The sequence below is a fragment of the Meleagris gallopavo genome, chromosome 17 (genome assembly GCF_905368555.1).
Source record: "Meleagris gallopavo chromosome 17, MGAL_WU_HG_1.1, whole genome shotgun sequence".
Lineage (NCBI taxonomy): Eukaryota > Metazoa > Chordata > Aves > Galliformes > Phasianidae > Meleagris > Meleagris gallopavo.
In genome coordinates, this window is record NC_139420.1 from 2,001,158 (window position 1) to 2,022,268 (window position 21,111).

Here is a 21,111-nt window from a genome sequence, read left to right on the forward strand (position 1 = left end):
AGGGGCTGCAGAGACATGCAGCCCATAAACACATCTCCAGAAATACTCAAGAACACAGCCTGGAAGAGAAGCTGCCTTCAGTATTCCATTTTTCTTCTCAAGATTAAAAATAAATTCTGAGTCTTGTCACCAGAAGCTTTAAGGCAGCAGACCCATTAGAGAGGAAACACCTCTAACAGTTACAAAACCACACTCCAAGGCCACCAAGCCACCTTTCGCCTCCAAAATTCTTCAGCATCCACACAAAACTCATCCCCCAAAACTCTCCAGTATTTACACAATAACCAGAAGAGCTGCGGGGCAGAGAAGAGAACTCCTGTGCCTGCAGAGCAGTGTTACTTGGCAGCCCTCCGGCACACGAGATGCAGAAATCCCAAGGGCAGCACACACTGATAGGAATCTGCTCTGGGCAGAGCTCTCACACTGCGGGGATTCCCGATGCTGCAGCAGTGCCTGAGCCAGGTAGGCTGGAGGAATTCACAGGATTTTACAGAACCAAGCAGAAGAAAGGGTTAGCAGGGAAAGCACTAATCATGAGCAACCTATTGCCTGCTGTCTGAGCTGTCATACTGATTCAGCTCAAGGATTGGGGAGGGCAAGGAGGAAGGAATTTTGCTAACTAAATTCTAAGAATATAAAAGAAAGTGGGGGAGGAGAGAACGATGACAGCATTGACATTTAGCAGCAAAAGACGCTTGTTTACTCTTACAGCAACAAAAATTCACAGTTACTAAACAGGTGGAGAGAAGACCCTCTTAAAAGGAACAGCTGAGAGACTGATTTGAGAATAAGAAAAAGCTCATTCTGAAGGAGTGAAAAGCTCTACCCCTTGTAGCTATTTGCAGCTAGCAGAATACACTGGATTTCTTGCCTTTATCGCCACAAACAAGAGCCTGTTTGTAATGTAAAGCTGCAAGTTACACGGCCAGTACCAGTGTCTGTTCCTTTATACTTCATCTCCCAATTTTATCATAAACAAACACACAGCTTACGGTTGCCTATAAATTTCATCCTCAAACTCTTCAGAACAAAACACCATGTACTTTAATCTTAATGTACTTCCTATCAAAAAAGATCCTGCATGCAGGGCTTACAACTACTCAGCAGTAGAAGTGCCGTGAGATAAAGTTATCCTTGTTTTACAGAAGAAACAGAGGAACAGAGATTATGTAACTTATCTAGAGAAGGGGGGGGGGGGTGGAAAAAGCGTGACCTGCCCCATTTTCAACTCTGATTTTTCCAGTACCCCAAGCTGTGCTGAAATGCTTTGGAGGGGCTCCTCGGCAGCTAATGGAAGAAAAATCTGCTGAAATGAAGCTTGACAGCCAGTTTTAATAAAACTCCTCACATGCCGATTCCAACATTCGAAATGTAAAAAGCCTCACAAGTTAAAACAGCTCAGATAGCTTAAAATGAGGCGCTCGTGCACCTGTAATGGTTCTTACAGTATGTTTTACACAAAACTGGGAGCCTGCACAGGTGCTCTGTTTGAAAACCATATGGTGTGATCAGGGGTCAGTCCCAAAAGAACAGGCGAAGGAACAAACAGGAGTTTGCAAAAAAATAAAAATAAAAAAATAAAAAAATCGAAGACAGGTCCAGTTGTTTTCTGTCATGGCAGAGAGGAAATACAAGTGCTCAGGCAGGTACGTGCACGCACATACACTGTTACAGCCAGAATGATGCAAACCAAGGAACGCCTTCAGCTCCCTGCCAAGGCTGGTCACGCCATGCAGACAGGTGGATACAGCAGCCTCCCCAGAACCTGCCTTCTAATGCACGAGTTTATTATCAGTCTACGATCATGTTGCCACTTACAAGAAAATAAAGATATGATTTCCTTAAAAGTACATCTCAACTTATCATCTGTATTCCCTGAACACACCAGAAGGCTGCCACAGGCTGGATGAGGCATTGTTTCACAGATCCTTAATGGGGTTACTTTCTAATAGCCTCTTCTTCTCATCCAAAGAGCAAAGGCTTGAAGAGTTTAAATTTGGCATAGCAAACTACTTGCATACATATTAAATAATTTATTTGCTACAGTGTTGCAAGATACTGTTTTATTAGCTTAATTTGTCTTTAGCAGCACTGGAGACCGAGGTAACTACAGCTGAGTAGCTGGAGCCCATATGAAAAAAATGGCTTTTTTAAAGAGTATCTTGTTATTCTTGCACTTGCAAACTGCTTTTTATTTGTTTGTTTTTAAAGAGCCTTGCTGATTTGAAGCAAATGGAGCTTTAAAAAGCTAGCTGACTGTTGGAAAATATTTTAGACCATTTCTCCACTTCAAAGAGTGTTCACATCAGAGATTCTGCAAAGTCCACAGCATGCTAAATTGACATAAATCCCAGACAGAAACAGAGCTTATATTTAACCTAATAGCAAAATACAGCTATCTGAATTATTAATATTGTTCAAATTAAGATTTCACTTAGCTCTCTAGGTGTACGGTATTAAATCAAATAACCATCTTGTTAATTTGCAGCACACCCATGTAGCCAAGATCAAAATCAGGCAGGACAGGGAAACTCGGCGCCAGCAAAGGCAGAGTTATGCCACGACTTCAAGGAGGCAGGGCTTCACCCTCGGTCACTCCATGCTGCTTTGGTTTATTTTTCCTTCTTTCCTCCAGCTCTTTTTCCCTTCCTATCCTTTATGAAATGCACTGACGCTCCAGTGAGCTCCCAGCCCTCGAACAGCACGTTCTCCAGCTATGCAGCAGAGACCTCCAATACAAATGAAATCTGTGTTGCGGGTTCCACAGAGCTGGGACCACTTTACACGGCTCTGTCACACATTTACAAAGAGAAGGAGAAAAGGCTACAATAAAGTGAGCCATCTTGTCCCCTGCAAGAGTGAAAAGCCTTTGAGAGTGAAAAATACCAAGCAGCTCATCATAATCTTTAATGATGAATCTCTCATCCATTTATTTCGCTTCCTGCTCCCAAGCAGACCAGACTGAAACTTGACATCAGATCTACACGAAACGCTGTGCCTAATCTGCAAACCAGTTACCATGACTGCACATGCAAATTGGTCAGATAAAAGCCAGTCAGAGGAATAATTGGCTATTTGGAGGTACAAAATGACTAATCTATCACAGCCACCACATAAGTGTTTTTCCCTCCGCTTCATAATTGCGCCTCTTAATTCCCCAAGTCCAGCCTAATATTTGGGATGCGATCTGGAGCAGCAAATGCCCTAACAAAGCAGAAGCAGCCAGGCTCTGCTCAGAGCCCCACGGCCACGGCAGCACGAGCACAGCCACTTCGCCAGCACTGTTAGGATGCAACAGAACACCAGCCCATTTTTCCCCAGTGGTTTCAAACACATCTTGGTCCAAAATGTCAGATCCTCAGAAAAACGCAGAAAGCCATCAAGTACTGAGAAGCCCAGCTTGGGTCTTCCTACTGCTGTCTGTGCCGCCACCTCCCCTTGGAAACACAGCTACCCCTCCAAACAGAGCATCTTTCTCACCCGACTCTCAGCATCACATTGCTAATGATTTTCTTACAAACTCTGACTTCTAAAAATCATAACTTTGCAGAACTTTAACATTTTCTTGTCTACCAGAAGCTTGGCACAAACATTCTGAAGAACCACAGCTCTCTAGGAACTCTGATTCAATATTCTCATTGCTTCAACCAGTTTCATTCCAGGTCCTTATGACTGAGATGGGAGCAAAGCATTAGTTATCTTCCCTCACTGAGAGACAATAGACTGAGGACAAATGATTCCCTTACTAGCAAGCACAAAGACTAGCCAGCTTCAGTTTTAAGGCCACTTTAACTCAGCTCCAGGCATTTCCCTGCTAGAAGGACTCAATTTTTAATACTTTCTTTGTGAGATGTGAAATTAAATCAACTGAGGCAGACTTTTAGAAGAATATAAGAGTAATATGAAGAGAAACAATTCACACAACATAATCTGAGTCTTTAATAGAAACAGACGACTCTATTCATTGGTTCTGTAGAACAGAAAGAAATCTAACTCAGTTCCCTTACGGCATCAGGCTTACCTGTATGGATAGCAACCAGCCATCACACAGCCACGCTCTGCTGTCAGGGTAACTCTGCTTGGGCAGGGGGTCACAGGTCTAACACCAAAGCACGGTCCTGGCAGCTCTGATTACACATTACACGTGCAGCTATAACAGAGAACGTGAATTTCCACCCTGCACAGAATCTGCTTTAAGCACACAGGCAGCACTTGCATTCCTGATTGAGCCATAAGCTATTGCCTGTCAGCTAATCAACAGAAAGCCGTGCTGTGGGCCTGCCTACCAGCCCAGGGCAGCGCAGAGCAGGGCTGTACAAAGCCTCACACTCGGCTGCTTAGGCTTCAAGGATGCCATGCCAACAAGCTTTCTATTAAACACTTCAACAACGCAGGAAAGTTCAAGCCTTCAATGTTTTCCTTTCTAGGCACAGAGAAAACGGATCAGTTGCTAGCAGTGAATTGCTTCCCTATGCTTCAGGCATTCCCATCTGTATCTTCATTTATATCTAGACCATTTGTATTCAACCTGCTAGTTTCACATTCTTACTGCTCTCCTCAACTGAAGCAAAAAGGCAGCGGTGAGCCCACACCACCAAAACCTGAGACTGCCAAGGACAGCTCACAGCGCCCTACAGCCAAGCTCCAAGCACGTCCCACCAGTGAGCTGGGGCCCAGGCCAGCCATCCCCTGCATGTGGGGCTGCAGCCCGGCCCAGCGCTCCCTCCCACACCAGGTGCCTTCTGATCTCCTCTCCTTGGGCTTTCTGATGAATCTGTATGCGCTGCCGAAGATGAGATTTGGCATGTGTGCTCTGATTTAAAACCCCTCTGCCCACATGTGCTAATCCCCTGTGGCAACTCACTATGCCACACGTGACCTCCAGTGCCATGATTTGACAAGGTCAATGACTACTGTGTTACAGAGGTTACGTGGGCTCACTGAAGTTTCCAGTGTGCACACAAGAGGGTTCCTCCCTCTCTGTTAATGCAATTAAATGCTTTTTATTTAGAAATTTGCACAATTCCTGTGCAATTTTCTCACTCTCCCCACACAACCAGCCTCCATTAAAACCATTTTCTGCAGCGGAGTCATCTTTTGGCTGGGCTCAAACACTGATCTTATCCTCCCAACGCTTTCTTCAATCCCTCTGTGGGATTACAGCAAGGAAAAGTGACTCTGATGAGGAGAGCTGCTTCTTCCCCCACTCTCTGGATTTAATATTCAGAATTCACTTCTCCTTCATACAGCACAAGCACCAGAAACAAGTTGAGGAGGAAAGAAAGGAGAAGAAAAGAAGGCTAAAGAGAAAGAATTCCTGTGTAAATTGAGCTGTAAAAGCCATGTACAGACTAAACTAGTTTTAACCTTCTGCCATCAACAGGGTGAGATAGCTCTTTCACTTGAAGCACCTGGCCAAGCACAAAGAGACTCTTTCTGCCCACCATATTGAAATTAATCACTAAAAGCAAGGTGGAAACCAGGTTTTCAGAGCAATTGAATTGCTTTGAGCTTTGTTTCTTCCTAGTAACCCATTCCCATCGATCCCCACATTTGGCCACCTCAGGCCAACTCCACAGGCTGAACTGAAAGCAGTACAGAAAGCACCGGCGCAGCATCATCACCATTCTACACTGCCCGACCCTGTCTGTCACCACCCAGGTGGTGGTGACCCAAACCGTGGGGTGAATCTGGCCACAGCCCCACTGTAGAGGCTCAAGCCAGAACAGCAGAGTGGTTTCTTTCATCCTCTCCCCCTGTGCCAGCCTAAATACTGGTGCTGGCACACAGGAGGCAACAGGACCAGGCAGGAAAGGACCGTCCCCTGCAGCAAAGGCAGACAGCAATGTCAGATCACAGCCACTGCTGGGCCTCCCTGCCACTGTGCGGTGGGAATTCCCAGGCAGCACGGACACCCAACAGGGCAGCTCTGCACAAGGCTACCTGCCAACAGCACGGGGACGGAGCCATGGAACAAAAGGGAAAATAAGGTCAAAGCAACAACAAAAAAGAAAACGCGAAATGAGAAGCAGCCGAGATGAGAGAGATGACAGATACAGACGTGAAAACCCCAACAGGCTGCTCGTTAGCGCTGAAGTCGAGCACATGGAAAATGAGAAGAATTTACTTCTTCCTCAGCCGGAATGTTTGCATAATTGTCACTTTCAATTTTACATAATTCCTTTTTCTACACGTTTGTTTCATGTCTAGGCCATCATGCATGAAATAAATCCCTGTATTGGAGCACGGCCTGTCTGCACAACGCACAGCACCGAGGAGCTCTGGTTTCCCATTTATTCCCCTATTACGTTCCAAGCAGGTGTGAACAATGCTTTATCGGCCCTAAAACAGAATCAGCCACACAGCTATCTGCCCAGCTGGGACATGTTTGCCTAGGCAGATTTTTCTCAAACCATAAAGCAAAGTGACTAATTACTTCAGCATTAGTCAGATGCCATTTTCCCCTTCACTCCAAAGGGCACACTGAACCCGGGATAAGCTCTGCCCCAACAGGTAACTCAGCCTGAAGTTGTAGGGCGTTTGATTTTATTCAAAATCACACACATCGCTTTGGGTTTAGACTCAATTTTCTTTGTATTTAGTGCTGATGCCCTGGTGTCCTGTTATAAAAGCTGCATTACAAACCCAGATACAGAAATATCAACCCTAATTAGGTCTTTTAGAAACACATTTTCGAACACTTTAGAGAAAAATCTACATCAAAAAGTGGGGGCAAAGGACGAACGTTCAACGTTAAGAGGAGCAACGCTAAGTAACCGGGCACTCCATCTCATTCTTTAATTAATGAGAGACAAACCATTTCCGTGGCCACGATCTAAAGGGAATACAACACTGTCTTTATTCAGGCTAAATAAAACAGAAAACAAAGATTAAACTCTGTTAAACACAGATGATATTTGAAGTTCATTCAGCTTTAAAACTTGACAACCCACTATCAGAGGAACTAGATAGTCTTAAAAAAAAAAAAAAAAATCTGTACATCACTGCAAAGACTTTACCTTAAAATTCAGCTGTAACCCAAACCTGCCTGGAAGGTACCTGCATTCCCCAGAATATGTGGTTGTTGCCAGCTGGCAGCCACCTGGGAAGCATGAACCATAAGATGTCAATTCACTGACCAGGAAGATGTCCGAGCCATTTCTCTTTCCTTCACCAGCTCAGGAACACGTTGCAAGACAGCTGCACAGGCTCTTTTCGACATGCCTCCATCACCAGGCAGACATAGCCAGCTGCATGCCCAGCCCAGGGGCAGTGCTTGCCAGGCTGCCATCAGTAGAGCAGCCTCATGCCATAGCTGACCCTTCCCAGCCCCAAAATACAGGCAGAGATGCTCCAGTACAGCTGCTAAAACACACCACGCTATCTCTTCCCCCAGGCTTGTATTCTTATTGGCATGCTTTTTGTGTCTCGGTTTGTGCTGTAGGCACAGACTCATTATTCCTACAGTATTCAGCTGAGACCGAGTGAAGAATCACATTTTGCTTATGTTCTCAACCTCGCAAAGGTACTACTTTGAAAAACACCAGTGACTTCAGCTGCTAAACATTTATAAACAGGGAACGGGAATTTTAACATACACATGCACAGAGGGAGGGAGATGTAAAAGAACAAAAAGAATTCATGTATCGCTTGAGACAAAAATCTATTCCTCCATCTCAGCACTTGTTCCTTTTCTCTCAGGCAAGTGCACTGAAACAGTGAAAATTCACTTGGTGTAACGAGCAGAAAATCAGAATTACATAAAAATCAAAGTGCAAATAAAAAAAAAAAGACAATGCTGGAGAGGTGCATTTGCTTGCAAGATGCGTTCCAGGAGAGGCTGCTCACTCACCAGCCCTGACACCGGAGCAACACAGCGCGTTCCAGTGCTCAAAACAAACAACTCCAAGGAAGCCCTTAGAGCCCACAGCACAGGGGAGGCAGCCGGAGGGCTGCAGCATGGAGCCCAGCACCTGCAGCCCTGCACACAGAGGTGCCAGCCCTCAGCCTCCCCTCCCAGGTGGGAATTCATGCTCAGCCACCCCAGCACCATCACTGTGCTCCTCAGGGCACTGTGTGGGTAAGGCTAAGAACCCAAAGACGTATACTCTGGAAACAGCTGCTTTCCCTCCCCCTGCAACTTCAGAAATAATTCCTGGGAAGCATTTATGAAAACAAACTACCCATAGTTGTTTAATCTGAGCTCATGATCTGGGAACGTACTTTACACATAGGCCCTTGTTGCACCAGATCACAACCTCTCCTTTGGAAATGGCACATTCTGTATCTGCCAGAACACAAGCTCGTTTCTTAGAACTGAAGGTCTGGTGCTAACACAAGGCTTTAGAAAACCTCATCTCCAGCAGCTGCTGAAAAGATCACCTTCCCCACAAACAGACCTCAGGGCCCTGCTCTGTGCCCTCAGGGCCAGCACCCACCAGGGCAATGGTAATCAGGCTGGAGCGGGTTTATCAGCACGTTCGATGTAATCAGCAGCATTACCACACACCCATTATAATGAATGTACAGACATCTGTGCAGTGTGATGGACGAGCTGATAGCAGGCACGTTATAGAATCCATCTGGTTGGAAAACCATTGTCATTTTCAGCTAAAGATCACATTAGCAAACTTACATCACAACTTGGTGCTATTTAGCTTCAGACTAGATTCCCAGAGCAAATGCTAATCTTTTTCCTGTAGAGAATCTTGCAAAATATTCAATAATGCAACATTAATAGCAGCATGATTTTTTTCCCCTTTTTAATACACCAAATGCTTTAGTACTTCTGAGAAGAAAAAGGAAGGAGATTTTTGCCTATCTTGCAAGAAAACCTCTCTTGAGATATGGGTCTGTTCTGCATCAGGAGAGTTCCCTCGTAACCACATGAATGAGTGCTTCTGTGAGAAGCAAGTCTATAAATCCAGGGCACCGGTAAGGAAAAGCTGAAGGCTGGGAGAGCTTCGGCTCTTCAACTCCAGACCTGTGCTTCAGGGGTAACCGAAGCTCGGGAAAATCTAACGCTGAGTTTCCACACGCCAGGGGCTAAAAGTGAGCCAAGGGGACAGCATGGCCGTGGCTCTGAGCACCTCAGGGGCAGGACCTGCCCAAACTCCAACAGGAAGCCCGTGGTCGAGTCAGAAAGAAAACCCCATTATCTCGCCTTCCGGTCCCCTCTGCTAACCGCCAGACCACAGAACACTTTTATTGTAGGATAACGTTACAACAAATAGCTATTTTCTGTTAGCAGAAAACCCACTCTGTAGTTTTACTTTTAACATTCATTTATACTCTGACTCCATAGGAATGCAAGCCAGTCCTGTGACACAGCATAAACAATGTCTCCCTCCTTTCCATGCCCCAGTTTTATTAAGTAATCCCCATAAAAGCAATTACCGAGCTTTGCACTGAAAAATAACCAGGAAAAAAAAAAAAAACGACAGCAAATTCTGTGCATCTTCATTTGCATATGGATTCCCTCCCTCCCCCTGTCTAAGGTTTTTGCCATGAGGTCTTTTATGTCTCTTTCAATAATCATATAATTATATGATTCCTAAAGTACATGCTGGCAACACTTCAGGGGATTTTAGTCATTACAGGTGACAAGACTTCTCCAGTGTCTAATGCTCGCTCGAATTTCCTTCCACTCCATTCAGACGAGACGAAGAACCGAGCGGCACCCACCAGTCTCAGATGGGTTTTGGGGTCTCTTCCCTCTCCACAACGGACCCGGGCAGCCAGATAGAAATAAACTGCAATGAACTCCAACTGGAATGAAGCATTTTTTCAATTAAGTGGCCCATCATTTTTCCCAGGCACTACATCCAACTATTTTAATGGCTTTCATATTTTTTGCTTTAATTTTACAATCTGAAAGAAATGCCAAGGTTCCAAAGACCAAGAATGCTGCAATTCCATTTCTTCCATTGGTTGCAAGTTATTAACAAGCTGTCAAAACACCATAATCATTTTATATAAGTTTGGCTGATTCCATAAACATCTCCTAGCTGCACAGAACCCTGATTCCTGCTCCCCCTATGTGCAGCATGTACTGAGCTGGAGGGGATAAAGCGGCTGCATGTCCTCAGACAGCAGCACAAGAGACATTTACGAGCCCAAAAACATCAACAGCAATAGTATATTTATTAGCTGATGCACTTGGCACCACTGTAAGGTCCAACAAGACATTTCTTGCCCTAAATTTTTTTTTTTTTTTAAGCTCTTCAGTAGATAGAAGAGTCACCAGTGAGCAAACTACAGTCTCACTGTCCAACAGGAGGGGGTCAGGATGTGACCTGGGTGTCCAGCAGCATGCCAGCCAGCAGCCTCAAACCCGAGCTGTGCTGTATGCTTCCTCCAGCCCAAGCACATCCTCACCAAGCAGAACCCAGACCAAGAAACTGGCTGCAGAGCAAATCAGTCTACATTTATATGTGAAAGAAAACACTGAACAACTACAGGTGTTGTTACAGACCTAGAACGAACATCTGTTGTAAGAGAAAGTAATGCAATGATACTCAACAGCAAACACCACAAGCACTGCATTTAGATGATAGGCAAAAGTGCAGCACAGAGACATTCACAAACGTGCACTTCTTGTAGCACACCCAGAAGAGAGCCCCAACACCATCCTGCTCCGTCAGCAGTTCCCCAGGCCCTTTGACAGAGCCCAAGAGCCCCTGCAATAGAGCATTTCACTTCCAATTGCCATATCCATGTGGCACAGCTATACATAGGCAGCACAAGATTAAAAAAGCTTTGCTCTGAGCACAAAGGGAGAAAGAGGAACGGTGCCATAAGCCCATGTTTTGCAGCCAGCAGCGCAGGGAAATCATTTTGATCCCTTCAATCCCCTTATCCATGCCAACCACTGACCTTGCAGATGCAACTTTTGTTCAAGTTTAGTCTCTTTTTGGCTCGAAGCAAGACAGTGCTACAGAGGAAATGCTCTCTGTTCATCCTGGAGCACCAAGTGCTACACACAGAGCCACCTCAATGCCTGCTTTCACCTGATATTTCTGAACTTTAGATCCAGAACAGCAAAGTTACAGACTGAGGCAGGCTGCCCTCATGGCAGGGCGCTCCCCATCCCTGGTGGCTCCAAAGCGCTCACCCCTCTCCTCTGTTTCACACCTATGGGGTCAATAACACAAAGACTGGCTCTCCTTTCAGCATCTCAACAGCGTTTTTAAAATTTCATTAGCTTTGGAGGAGGCCGGTTTTCAAAGAGAGGGAACAGAGCTCATAAAATTGCATTCAGAGCTTGCAAGGAACGTGACTGGAGCAAAACTCCTGTGGTGCTGGAACACAGCAAAGCCAGGAGATATTTAAATGGCAAGAGCCACTTCACCTACATAAAACTCTTTTATACCTTTACGGTGATAAACTGGAGGCATTAAAGTGCAGCGAATTGGAAATTGTTCTCACTTACAGCAGGATGTTCACATACAACTGATATTGAGGCGCAAGTCCTCTACACTGTATTTCAAAACTTTATTTTAAAAGAAAAAAAAAAAATTACTGCATGGGGCAGGACAGGCTGCTTTGGAGATGCTGTTTGCTCCCAGAGCTTGCTGCAGTGCTGCAGGCACAGAGTGACCTGCAGACCTTCTCCACCCATTTAGGATCCGTACAGGTGGAGGGAAGCAGCCTGCAGTGCCAGACAGCTCAGCTCTGCACAACCAGGAAACAAGAGAGCAGGATAGCAGAATGAAAACACCACCCCCAAACCTCACAGTTGCAGGAAGCAGTGTGAGCACCGTGGGTACCACTGTGTGAGTGTGGCTCTGCAGCCCAGGCACTGCATCTCCATCGCTCGGTGCATTTTCAAAGAGGTACAGTAGAGTGATCCATCAGCCAAGCAAACAATCTCAGAGAAACAGCACAGTGCCCAGCCGCCCCATCCCTCCCAGCTCCCTTGCACTGTTATTTTCCCAGAGAGAAACATTGTAATACTCAGCCCCATTCTGGGAAATAATTGAGACAAAACATAAAAAGTGCACATCCTTGATGTACTGGGAGGACAACGAAGTTCTCGCTTTCCATTAGACAAGCAGCCAAGCACATTGCTACAAGCAAACACTAACTTGGGTCCAGTACCATCTACTATTTGGATTAAGTGGACCAGCTACACTAGGGCCCTTTTATCCAAAAATCCTGCCTGTGTAATATATAATACCCTATTTTTTAACATACTATTATTAAGGATAATGAGACACTGCAGCAAGCTCCATCCCACCTTTCACCCCAGCTTTCAGCCCACTGAAGAAAAGCTGAGCTTTGAAAGGCCTGAGCGTCCCACAGCCCGGCCCGGGCTGAGCACATCACTTCCTCCCCACGACACCGCAGCTATGCTCAATGGCACTGCTGCTGCTAATGGCACGCCGCAGAGCTGGGCGAGCAGGCACTGCCCTTGGCAGGGCTGAGCTCACAGCTCTTGTGCAAGTGACCCCTCACCAGGTGACAATGCTACCAGCTGACCCAACCTGCACGCTACCTTACCCGGCAAGGCTCACTAGTAAGGCAAAGCACTCCAAGAGCCAGATCCCCACTCAGCACTGCATCACACCGCATTATGGTGCGGGCACCCAGATATCTCTGCGCAGGGCTAAGCATCCCAGAGCCATCCTGTTTTAGAACCATAGAATGGGTTGAGTCAGAAGAGACCTCAAAGATCATCTCATTCCAGCCCCCAAGCTCTGTACTCAAGATCTTTCACACCTTGATAGCAACAAAAACACACCGTGGGTACCTGCTTCAGACTAAAAACCAACAGCGAGGAGAGCAAATTGATGCAGACTAACAAGCCTGCTGGAAAACCAGGAGGCATTCAGTGCACTGCCTACCAAGTCACCACCTTGCTTTGAGTTTAAAAACTACTTTCAGGACCAACAGTCCATCAGAAACACTGACTTCATACCAAAATCACATGGCAATTAAGTAGAAGGAAAATAAACGCTTAAGCCTAGGAGCTGTTTCAAACTTCAGGTTAGCCACGGAGAAGCTACACTGCGAAATACAGGAGATCCAATGAACCAGAAGGTGCACAGCCAGGGCAGCAGAGCCAGCACAGACCTCTGGAGCAGGAAGTTGCAGTTACATGCACTGCTTTTCTTATCAGCAGGAGATCAGAGCACCAGCACACACAAGAGCAGCCTTATCAGGACAGCAGCTGAAGAACCCAAGGACGCTGTCTAGAACCTGCTGGCACCGTGTGGGTTCCCTGAACCCTGTGACACCAACAGCAGAGCAGTCTCTGGGGGGGAGAGTCGCCGTGCTCAGCCCCTGGGGTCGGGGGCCAGAGGGAACCAGCACCCCAAGGTGGGCACAAGGTCAATGTCTGCTCGCTCCACCCAGGGACCTGCTGCTGCCCAACGCCTGCCTGCACGTGGGTCCTCCAGGAGATGCTATAAATAGGTTAAACATTCCTTTAAAAAAAGAAATACACACAACTCTTACACACACACCCACCCAGAAAGTTAAAATTTCCACACAGTGTTCCAAAGCTTTGCTGGAATTTGTAAAATTGATAAACAAAAGCCAAAAGGAAAACACAACCCCTCATCTTTATGACTACTTTGGGAGAACAATTGCTCTCCAAGATCGCATTCATTAACATGCTGATGAAGTTCCCTTTTAGGGCTGTTTTTTGTACTTGAAAGGAACAGCGATGATCAGAGAGCCCTCAGCCACCACTCACTCATTTCACTTCTCTCACTCTGATTCACCAATCACCTCCACGAATAATGAGCAGCTTCATCTGAACATAACAAGGCACACTCGCTCCTCTCCGTCCCATTCATTTCGGGAGGTGCCCAAAAAATCCCCCATCCGTCTCCTGGGCTGCAGCACATTGTGATGACCAGCACTGGGCAAACCCAATGTCCTGGCTCTTAGCCCCAGCGCCGTGCCCAAGGGAGATGAGCACCTCGCACATGTACCAGTGGGGCACAGCCTGAAAGGGAGTCACATTTATCTGAGAAGGTTCAGGGGAAGGAAGCGAAAAGAGAAGCCTCCTCTTCCTGGGCTCTGTCTGTGGGATCTGCTTGTTTTTCCTTTAAATAAATAAATAAATAAATGTCAAATCTGTCTTTACCTGATGGGGTTAGAGCCAGGGAGATATAGGTTGAACCACAGGTGGGTTTCACAGAAGCAAGATGCAATATTTTCAGATGAAAACTGCCATACCAATTTAATGAGATGCCCCAAATGCCTGGAATTCACACCAAAGAGCTACAAGAAGCTCCATAAAGCACTCATCCTAACTGCCCCCATCACCAGGTCAGTGTGCAGAAGCCACAGAGCACCCTGTGCTTACAGGAACACCACTGCTGAGGATTTTCTGAAGTGGGCAAGGGGAATTCACAGCATTTTGAGATAAAAAAACAAACAAAAAAACCCTTACGTCTTCCCAACACTTCTGTCATAAAGTTCTGCCTAAGCACTCACATTTAATTTCCAAGGGGAAACCCAAAGCCCTGCTCGCACAGGTCACCTTACCACCTAGTGACAAACACACCTAGAGGAAGAAAGCAAGGAGGGACCGCAAGACACTATCATAAACACAACAAAGGTTCCATTTGTTCTATTTAGGTTAGAAATCAAACAAAGCAGACTTTGGTAGTCCAGTACGGCCCTCAGTCCATGCACTCACTTATATCCTCTCTTCCTCTTCACCAACACAGAAGGTTTCAATTCTCACTTATTTTCAAAATCTCATCAGAGCAGATGTACTCCAACAAAAAACTTGTATTTGAACACAGACTGAAAGGCTGATCTCCTCCAAACCAGAAGAAAACCACCTGTTGCAGCCAAGCACACCACAGCCCCAGTGCCACAGCACACAGTGACCCCGCAGCACCAGCCAACCACCACAGGCACACACTGCCAACCAGCAGTTGTGCCTCAACAACCCCTTCACCTGCTGCTCTGCTGGGCAGCACCCATGGACAAGGTAAATCCACACCACACCGAGCGGTTTCCTCTTTTTTTGAGTCACTGCCATTTATGAATCAGAGACAGACATCAGAGCCCTGGGAGCATCTCCTGGCCCCCTATCTGCAGGAAACACTCCTCCGGAGGAACCCACTGCCCTGAGGTGCTGGAGCATGCACGCACCCCTGCATGCAGGGGAATAATAGGAATCCATTTATTTCAGCTGCTAGCATATAAGGGGACCACTCAAAAAAATCTGTATATCATTTTACTAAAGGACAAAACAACACGGTGCTCCCACAGACAGCTGTCCATAGAGGCGAACAAAGTTTAAGGTCACCTCTCAGCCCCTTATCAAGGTTCCAGCCCCGTCGACGTGATAACAGGGCACATCCCATTGAAAAAGCACCGAGTTTTCCCTCCAGCCCTACAGGGACCACACTGCTCTCATCTGAATTCTATTTCCTGATAATGTGCTCATCGTGGGGGAAAATTCCTGCAAGAAGATGAACGTTACTTTCTGCACTGACAGCTCGGTGGAGGCTGGGGGCTCTAATTGGACCTCCCTGCTGAGGGGGATATGGCTAAGAGCACACACATGAAAAAAAAATAATAATAATGCAGTTTTGTGGCATGTTTTAGGCACACAGGAAGATCCCCAGCTTGTTATCAGCTATGTTAGACAAAATACTGGCCTTCCTGCCAGGACAACAACCCACAAGTGACAACGTGAAGGCCAACCACCAGCACAGCACCGCACACACACCTGGTGCTGCTCAGGGACCGCTCGGCTCCACTCAGCACTGGGGCAAAGGGAGTGTGGGTTCCCCAGGATCTGCCACCAACACTGGGGCTGAGGTTTCCCATGCAGGACAGCACAGAGGTGACTCACAGAATGGGATCCCAAAGTGGAGCAGCACAGCTCCCACTGCAACATTGGGATCGTCCAGCAGTCCGTGCAACACCCTTCATCAACACGCAGCAGCAGGGCACCTGCAGCACCCCAAGCCCTGCCCTCACGTGTGTCAGAGGGAGCGGACAGAGACATGGAGTGCTCTTGGGATCCACATCCCAGGGCTCCCCAAACGCCCCAATGGATACACAAACAGAGCAAAAACCAAAAGCCAAAGCTGTAGTTTGTCAATGCCCCTCTGAAAATATTGGATTTCCTGCTCTGCTCGACTCAGCCCAGACAAGGCAGTCAGTATTTGCTTAGCAAATATTGTTTGTAATAAGTTAGACAAGCAATATTTTTTGCCAGCCTATTAACACCAGAAAAATATGTACAGTCAACAAGAGATGAAGAATTTGTTCAATTACTTCAAAAATGGGAATTACAGTCGAGGGATTATTATCCATTTAAACATCTCTTTTCCACAAAATGTCAAACGCTGGACATTTGCTAACCATCTCGGGATCAAGTCACATTTTGGCACGGGGCAAACACAAACTCTGCGAGCCGGGGGGGCCCCGCACCACGGGACCACCCCAGCACCGCCGCAGCCCTCCCGTCCTGAGCGAGGGCAAGCAGGGAGCACCGCCTGCAGCAAGCTGCCCCCCCAGCAAACACGGGGATTAACGCACATAAACGGGCACTGACAACATTCAGCATTCTGAAAGCACAGTGCTTTTTTTTTTTTTTCTTTCCCCCTCCAAAATTTTATTATTTTTTTCCTCCCACCCACCAGGGAAGAAACACTCCTTCCCACCTCCCCCTCCCCCCCCCACACCGCCCTTTCGGCTCTTACCTCCAGCGCTTCCAGCGTGTTGAAGCTGGCTATGGCAAAGCCATCGATCAGGTCCTCTTCCTGGGAGCTGGACTCGCGGCGGCGGCGGCGCGGGGGCCGCGCGGTGCGGGCGGCGGGCGGGGGGCCGCGCGGGGCCGTGCAGTTCTGAGCGCCGTTCTCCTTGCCGGGGCTCGGCTCCTTCTCGGAGCCCGACGAGGGGCTCTGGTTGCGGGGGTCGCGGGCCGCCGCCTCCCGCCGCCGCACGCGGTCCCGCTGCGACCTCGACCTCCGGCTCTGCCGGATTTTCCCATCCATTTCCGAAGAGGAGGCAAAGCAAAAATAAAATAATAAAAATATATATTTAAAAAAAAAAAAAGAAAAAGAAAAGATGAGAAGGCCGGGCGCGGGGAGGTGGGGGCGGGGGGGTGCGGGGGGGGGGGGGTTAAAAGTGGCCCCCCTCCAACTCTCCGCTTCCCCTCTCCAAACCCCGCAGCCCTTTAAAAACAATAATAATAATAATAATTTAAGAAAAAAAAATACAAAAAAAAAAATCAACACCACCAACAACAAAAATCCTGCTGTTCAGCGCCTCGGATCCAGGGCGATGGTAATCCACAGAGCAAGGCTGGGTGGCGGCGGGGCGAGCGGCACACACACACCAAAAATATTAAATCCACGGAATGACCTTGACAAATTTCCACCCCCCTGCCTCCCCCCACCCCCCCAAAAAAAAGCAGAGACGGGAAGAGGAGGGGAGAACAGAGAGGAGGGGGGATCTATCTGGATCAGGACGAGGACAGCTCGGCTTCACTCGGCGCGGAAGAGAGAGGCAGATCCAGGAGGCTCCGACCCGGCTCGGGATAATCCAGGCGCGGCGCCCCCTCCCCGGGGGCAGCGCCGCTCCGGGGCCCCGCTCCGCGGCCGGGGGCCCGCCGCCCAACTTTCTTGCCGCGGAGCGAGCGAGACAATCCCTGGGCAGCCCCCGCCGCCGCCCGCCGCCGCCGCCGCCGCCGCCGCCGCCCGCCGCCTCCGCCGACCCCTCCTCGCCGGGCGCCGCCGGCGGCTCGCAGCCCCCTCCGGCGCGGCGCGGCGCCCCCTCCGCCGCCGCCCGCTGCCGGATGCCGCTCGCCCGCCCGCCCCAGCCCGGCCGCCCGCGGCGCGGCGCAGCCCCGGCCCCCAGAAGCCGCTCAGTCGGCGCTGCCCGGATGCCGCCCCATTCTCCCCGAGCTGGGACGCGGCGCTAGCACCGCCCGGCCGGCCGCGCATGAGCAGGGCTGCCAGCTGCGCGTCATTCCCCGGCGCAGGCCCGGCCGTGCCCCCGGCCCCCCCTCTTCCTCCTCCTCCTCCTCCTCCTTCTTCCCGCCCAGCCGGCGGCGCGCGGCCGCCTCCCCCCAACCCCCCCGCGCTCGCCTCAGCGGGGGGACCCGCCGGCCGCCCTCTCCCCCACCGCCCGGAAAAGTTTCCCCCCGGCCGAGCTCCTCCCTTAGCGGGGGGGGCTGCCCGCCGCCCGCCCTCCTTCCTCTGGCCCGGGAAATGGAGGGTGGCGACGCTGGGGAGGCGGACTGGATCAGGGGGAGAGCTGAGGGATGGGGTTGGGAAAAGGGAGCTGAAGTGATGAACCGAGGGCTGAAGGAGTTGGGAGTGAAAGGAAGAACTGAGGGACCGGGGATGAGCGGGGGACAGGGACGAGCTGGGGGTTATGCAGTCACAGAGCCGTAGGGGTCGGAAGGGACCTCTGAGTCCAACTCTGTCCTTCAGCAGGTTCCTGCGGTGGGTGAGGGTAGAGGGACGAGCTGGGAGTGACGCTCAGGGAATAGTTGGGGGTTCTGTGAGGAGCTGTTAGGAGTTACGTGATGAGGGGTGAACTGAGGGGTGACTTGGGCGGAGGGTGAGATAGGGGTTATGAGATGAACAGAGAGGTGAGGAGCAGGATGAGGGATGATTGGGGGTCAGGGACAGGCTGAGATCTGCGGAGTGAGGGCAGAGGGGCAGGCTGTGTGACAGGCTGGTGACACTAAGCTGCAGGTGGCACCTGGAGCAGCGCAGGGGGCAGAGGATGGAGGCCAGAGTCATGGAGGAGATCCTTCCCCTTCTTAACGCCCTGCTCTGCACCCATCCATCTCACCAAGGCCTCATCTGACCTCTGCCGCACAGGATGAAGCCGTGCTTCGCTCCATGCTCCCTGCTCTTACAGCTTCTCCCCTGGGTCTCCTCTAGGCCTGGTCCCGGGCCGGGTCCCCGTGCCTACCTGGGGAGGGCCTGGCCTGGGAGGTGTGCATGGACACCGGCCCTGACGCAGGGCACCAGCTGCACTGTGTGTCACAACAGCAGCACGACCTAATCCTCCCGTTATCGTTTTTTATTGCATACAGTTAGATATTGCCACATGTTAGTATCACTCCTGGGTGCTCCTTTCCTTGGCTGGCTTTGCTCCGTTCTACTGCCTTGGCTGGCTTGGCTCCGTTCCTCACCTGCTCTAGCTTCCCCCTTCCCTGGGGGGTAACCTCAAGTTCTGTGTGCAAGAGGTAAATTGTAAAATAAAAACTGAGCTACATAAATAAGCAGATAAATGTCTATGAAGGAGATTCAGGGATAGTGGGAGCTGTGGAAGTGAGAGAAGCCAAAAAAGGCCCTTGCCACCTGTTCAGTCACCGCCAGGGACGATGGCTTCCTTGAAGCAGTGCCCTGCCCAGCAGAGGCAGGCTGGTGGCTGGGTTCTAGCCTGTCAGAGGCTCTGTGTAGGCAGTGCCTGCCTTCCTTGCTTTCGTCACATTCTTCATCCAGTTGTAGTAATGGAGCAGCTGAAAATTAGCCTCGTTCCACCTGGCCCTGACAGGCCCTTTTTGGAGGATTTCTGGTGTCTGGCAACAGCTTTGCCCTACCTTACTTAAACAAGAGCTAAAATAAATATCACCCTCTTAAAAAGTAGCGCAGAAACGTCATTTAAATTTAAGCAATTTAAAACCAAAGGTAGAAATCCCATGTGTGGTACAGAGCCTCTTAATGCAAATAGTCATTCATGCATCGTTTGCCTCAATCACACTTGTACTGGTGTCATTTATGTCCTAATAAAATCCTATAATCTTTTGCATGCCAGTTAAACAAGGGAGATATCTAAGTCTAACCACTTGCTTTGGTATTTACAGGCTAGTGGGGTCACAGTTACCTGCCTTGTGTTTGGCTGGGCTGTGGGTTTCCAGTGGAGCATTTTCTCTCCTCCTGTCTCTTTAAGGACAGTACTGTAATATTTCAGATACATAGTATTTTAAAGATATAACCAAGTTCTGCAAGATGGTTGTTAATGAAAGATCTGGAGCTTAGATACACCCAGTTACACAATGGATTGGTCTTAACAACTGTATTTGCTTTACCAATATTTTAGGAGTAACTTTCTAGAAAAGAGCATTTATACTGATTTCAATAAGATTTTTTTTATATTTGTGAGCATCTCTTAACTCGCAAGGTAATTCCTGTTCACAAGTTAATTATAATGGTAACCCCTTAACAGAAAGAAAAGGTGGACTTTATAACAGGTCCTCTTGGTAGCACTCTCTTCAATCCTATCGTGCTTTAGGTCCTCCATCATTAATTTGCATTTTTAGTTCTCTTTTTTTTTTCATTCACTTCCAAATTTTCTGACCAACAAGGACAATGGAAATTGCCTGTAAAGTTCCTGTATTTCCTGTCAGCAGGGTCATCAAGATTCTCACCCTGCTTGTGTGCTTACATACAACTGCTTAGTGTCACTCTGCATGCAAACTGAAGGTGTCTTCCTGGGAAAATGGTGGAGATATATATATATTTTATCAATTAAATGCACAATTTCAGCAGTGGGAGGTAAAAAACAATGAACACATCTATTGCACTGTGGTTATCAATATTTATTGTGGGAAACCCCAAGTTTATATATATGTTTATTTTCCTTGAAAAACACAGCAGAAGGTCACCCAAAGGAATTAACAAAATGAAACAGTCCAAATGTGAAAGGATGCTTCTGTTTGAAACAGCATCTCTGAATCAATCGTGCCTTTCCTTCTACCAAGGCAATTTCACGTTTTCAATAGAAGGCAGACCTACAGTGATTTTTCCCCCCTAGCATCAAATGGCTTTCCACACAATGATATTCATCATGTTATAACTCTAGGTGAATGATAATGGATCAGAAGGAATGAAAACAGATGGATGTTAAAACAGACAATTCTCTGCCATGAACCTGGGAGCCCTTCGCTGCTGCCGAGTCCTCTCATTCAGTTCATAATTGTATTAGACATTCCAACAATAGAGAGGCCTTCTTCATTAATCCTGAATTTACTGAAAAGAAGCTCTGCAGACTATAGTTCTTTTGGTGCTTAGTCAACACCAGGCAAAATTTACCAGAGGCTCAAAGAGATAAAATTCAGCTAAATATAAACTAGCACAGAAAATTCCAAAAGCAGGGAGAGAGATGGGT

At 48.2% G+C, this 21,111-nt stretch overlaps 1 protein-coding gene across 22 annotated transcripts in view; it reads right to left on the minus strand.

Annotated features, from left to right (window-relative positions):
- Positions 1-17,081, minus strand: part of FBRSL1 (fibrosin like 1) — a 422,126-nt gene extending 405,045 nt beyond the window's left edge. For 16 of the 22 annotated variants that reach the window (XM_085238400.1, XM_085238395.1, XM_085238397.1 and 13 more), the window contains exon 1: positions 16,683-17,080. In XM_085238400.1, coding sequence (XP_085094526.1) covers positions 16,683-16,976 — 294 coding nt within the window. In that variant the 5' untranslated portion in view covers positions 16,977-17,080. Of the gene's footprint in view, positions 1-16,682 lie in introns of all 22 variants that reach the window. The other 6 variants (XM_085238396.1, XM_085238401.1, XM_085238379.1 and 3 more) reach the window with 2 other exon arrangements.
- Positions 17,082-21,111: the final 4,030 nt, after the last annotated feature.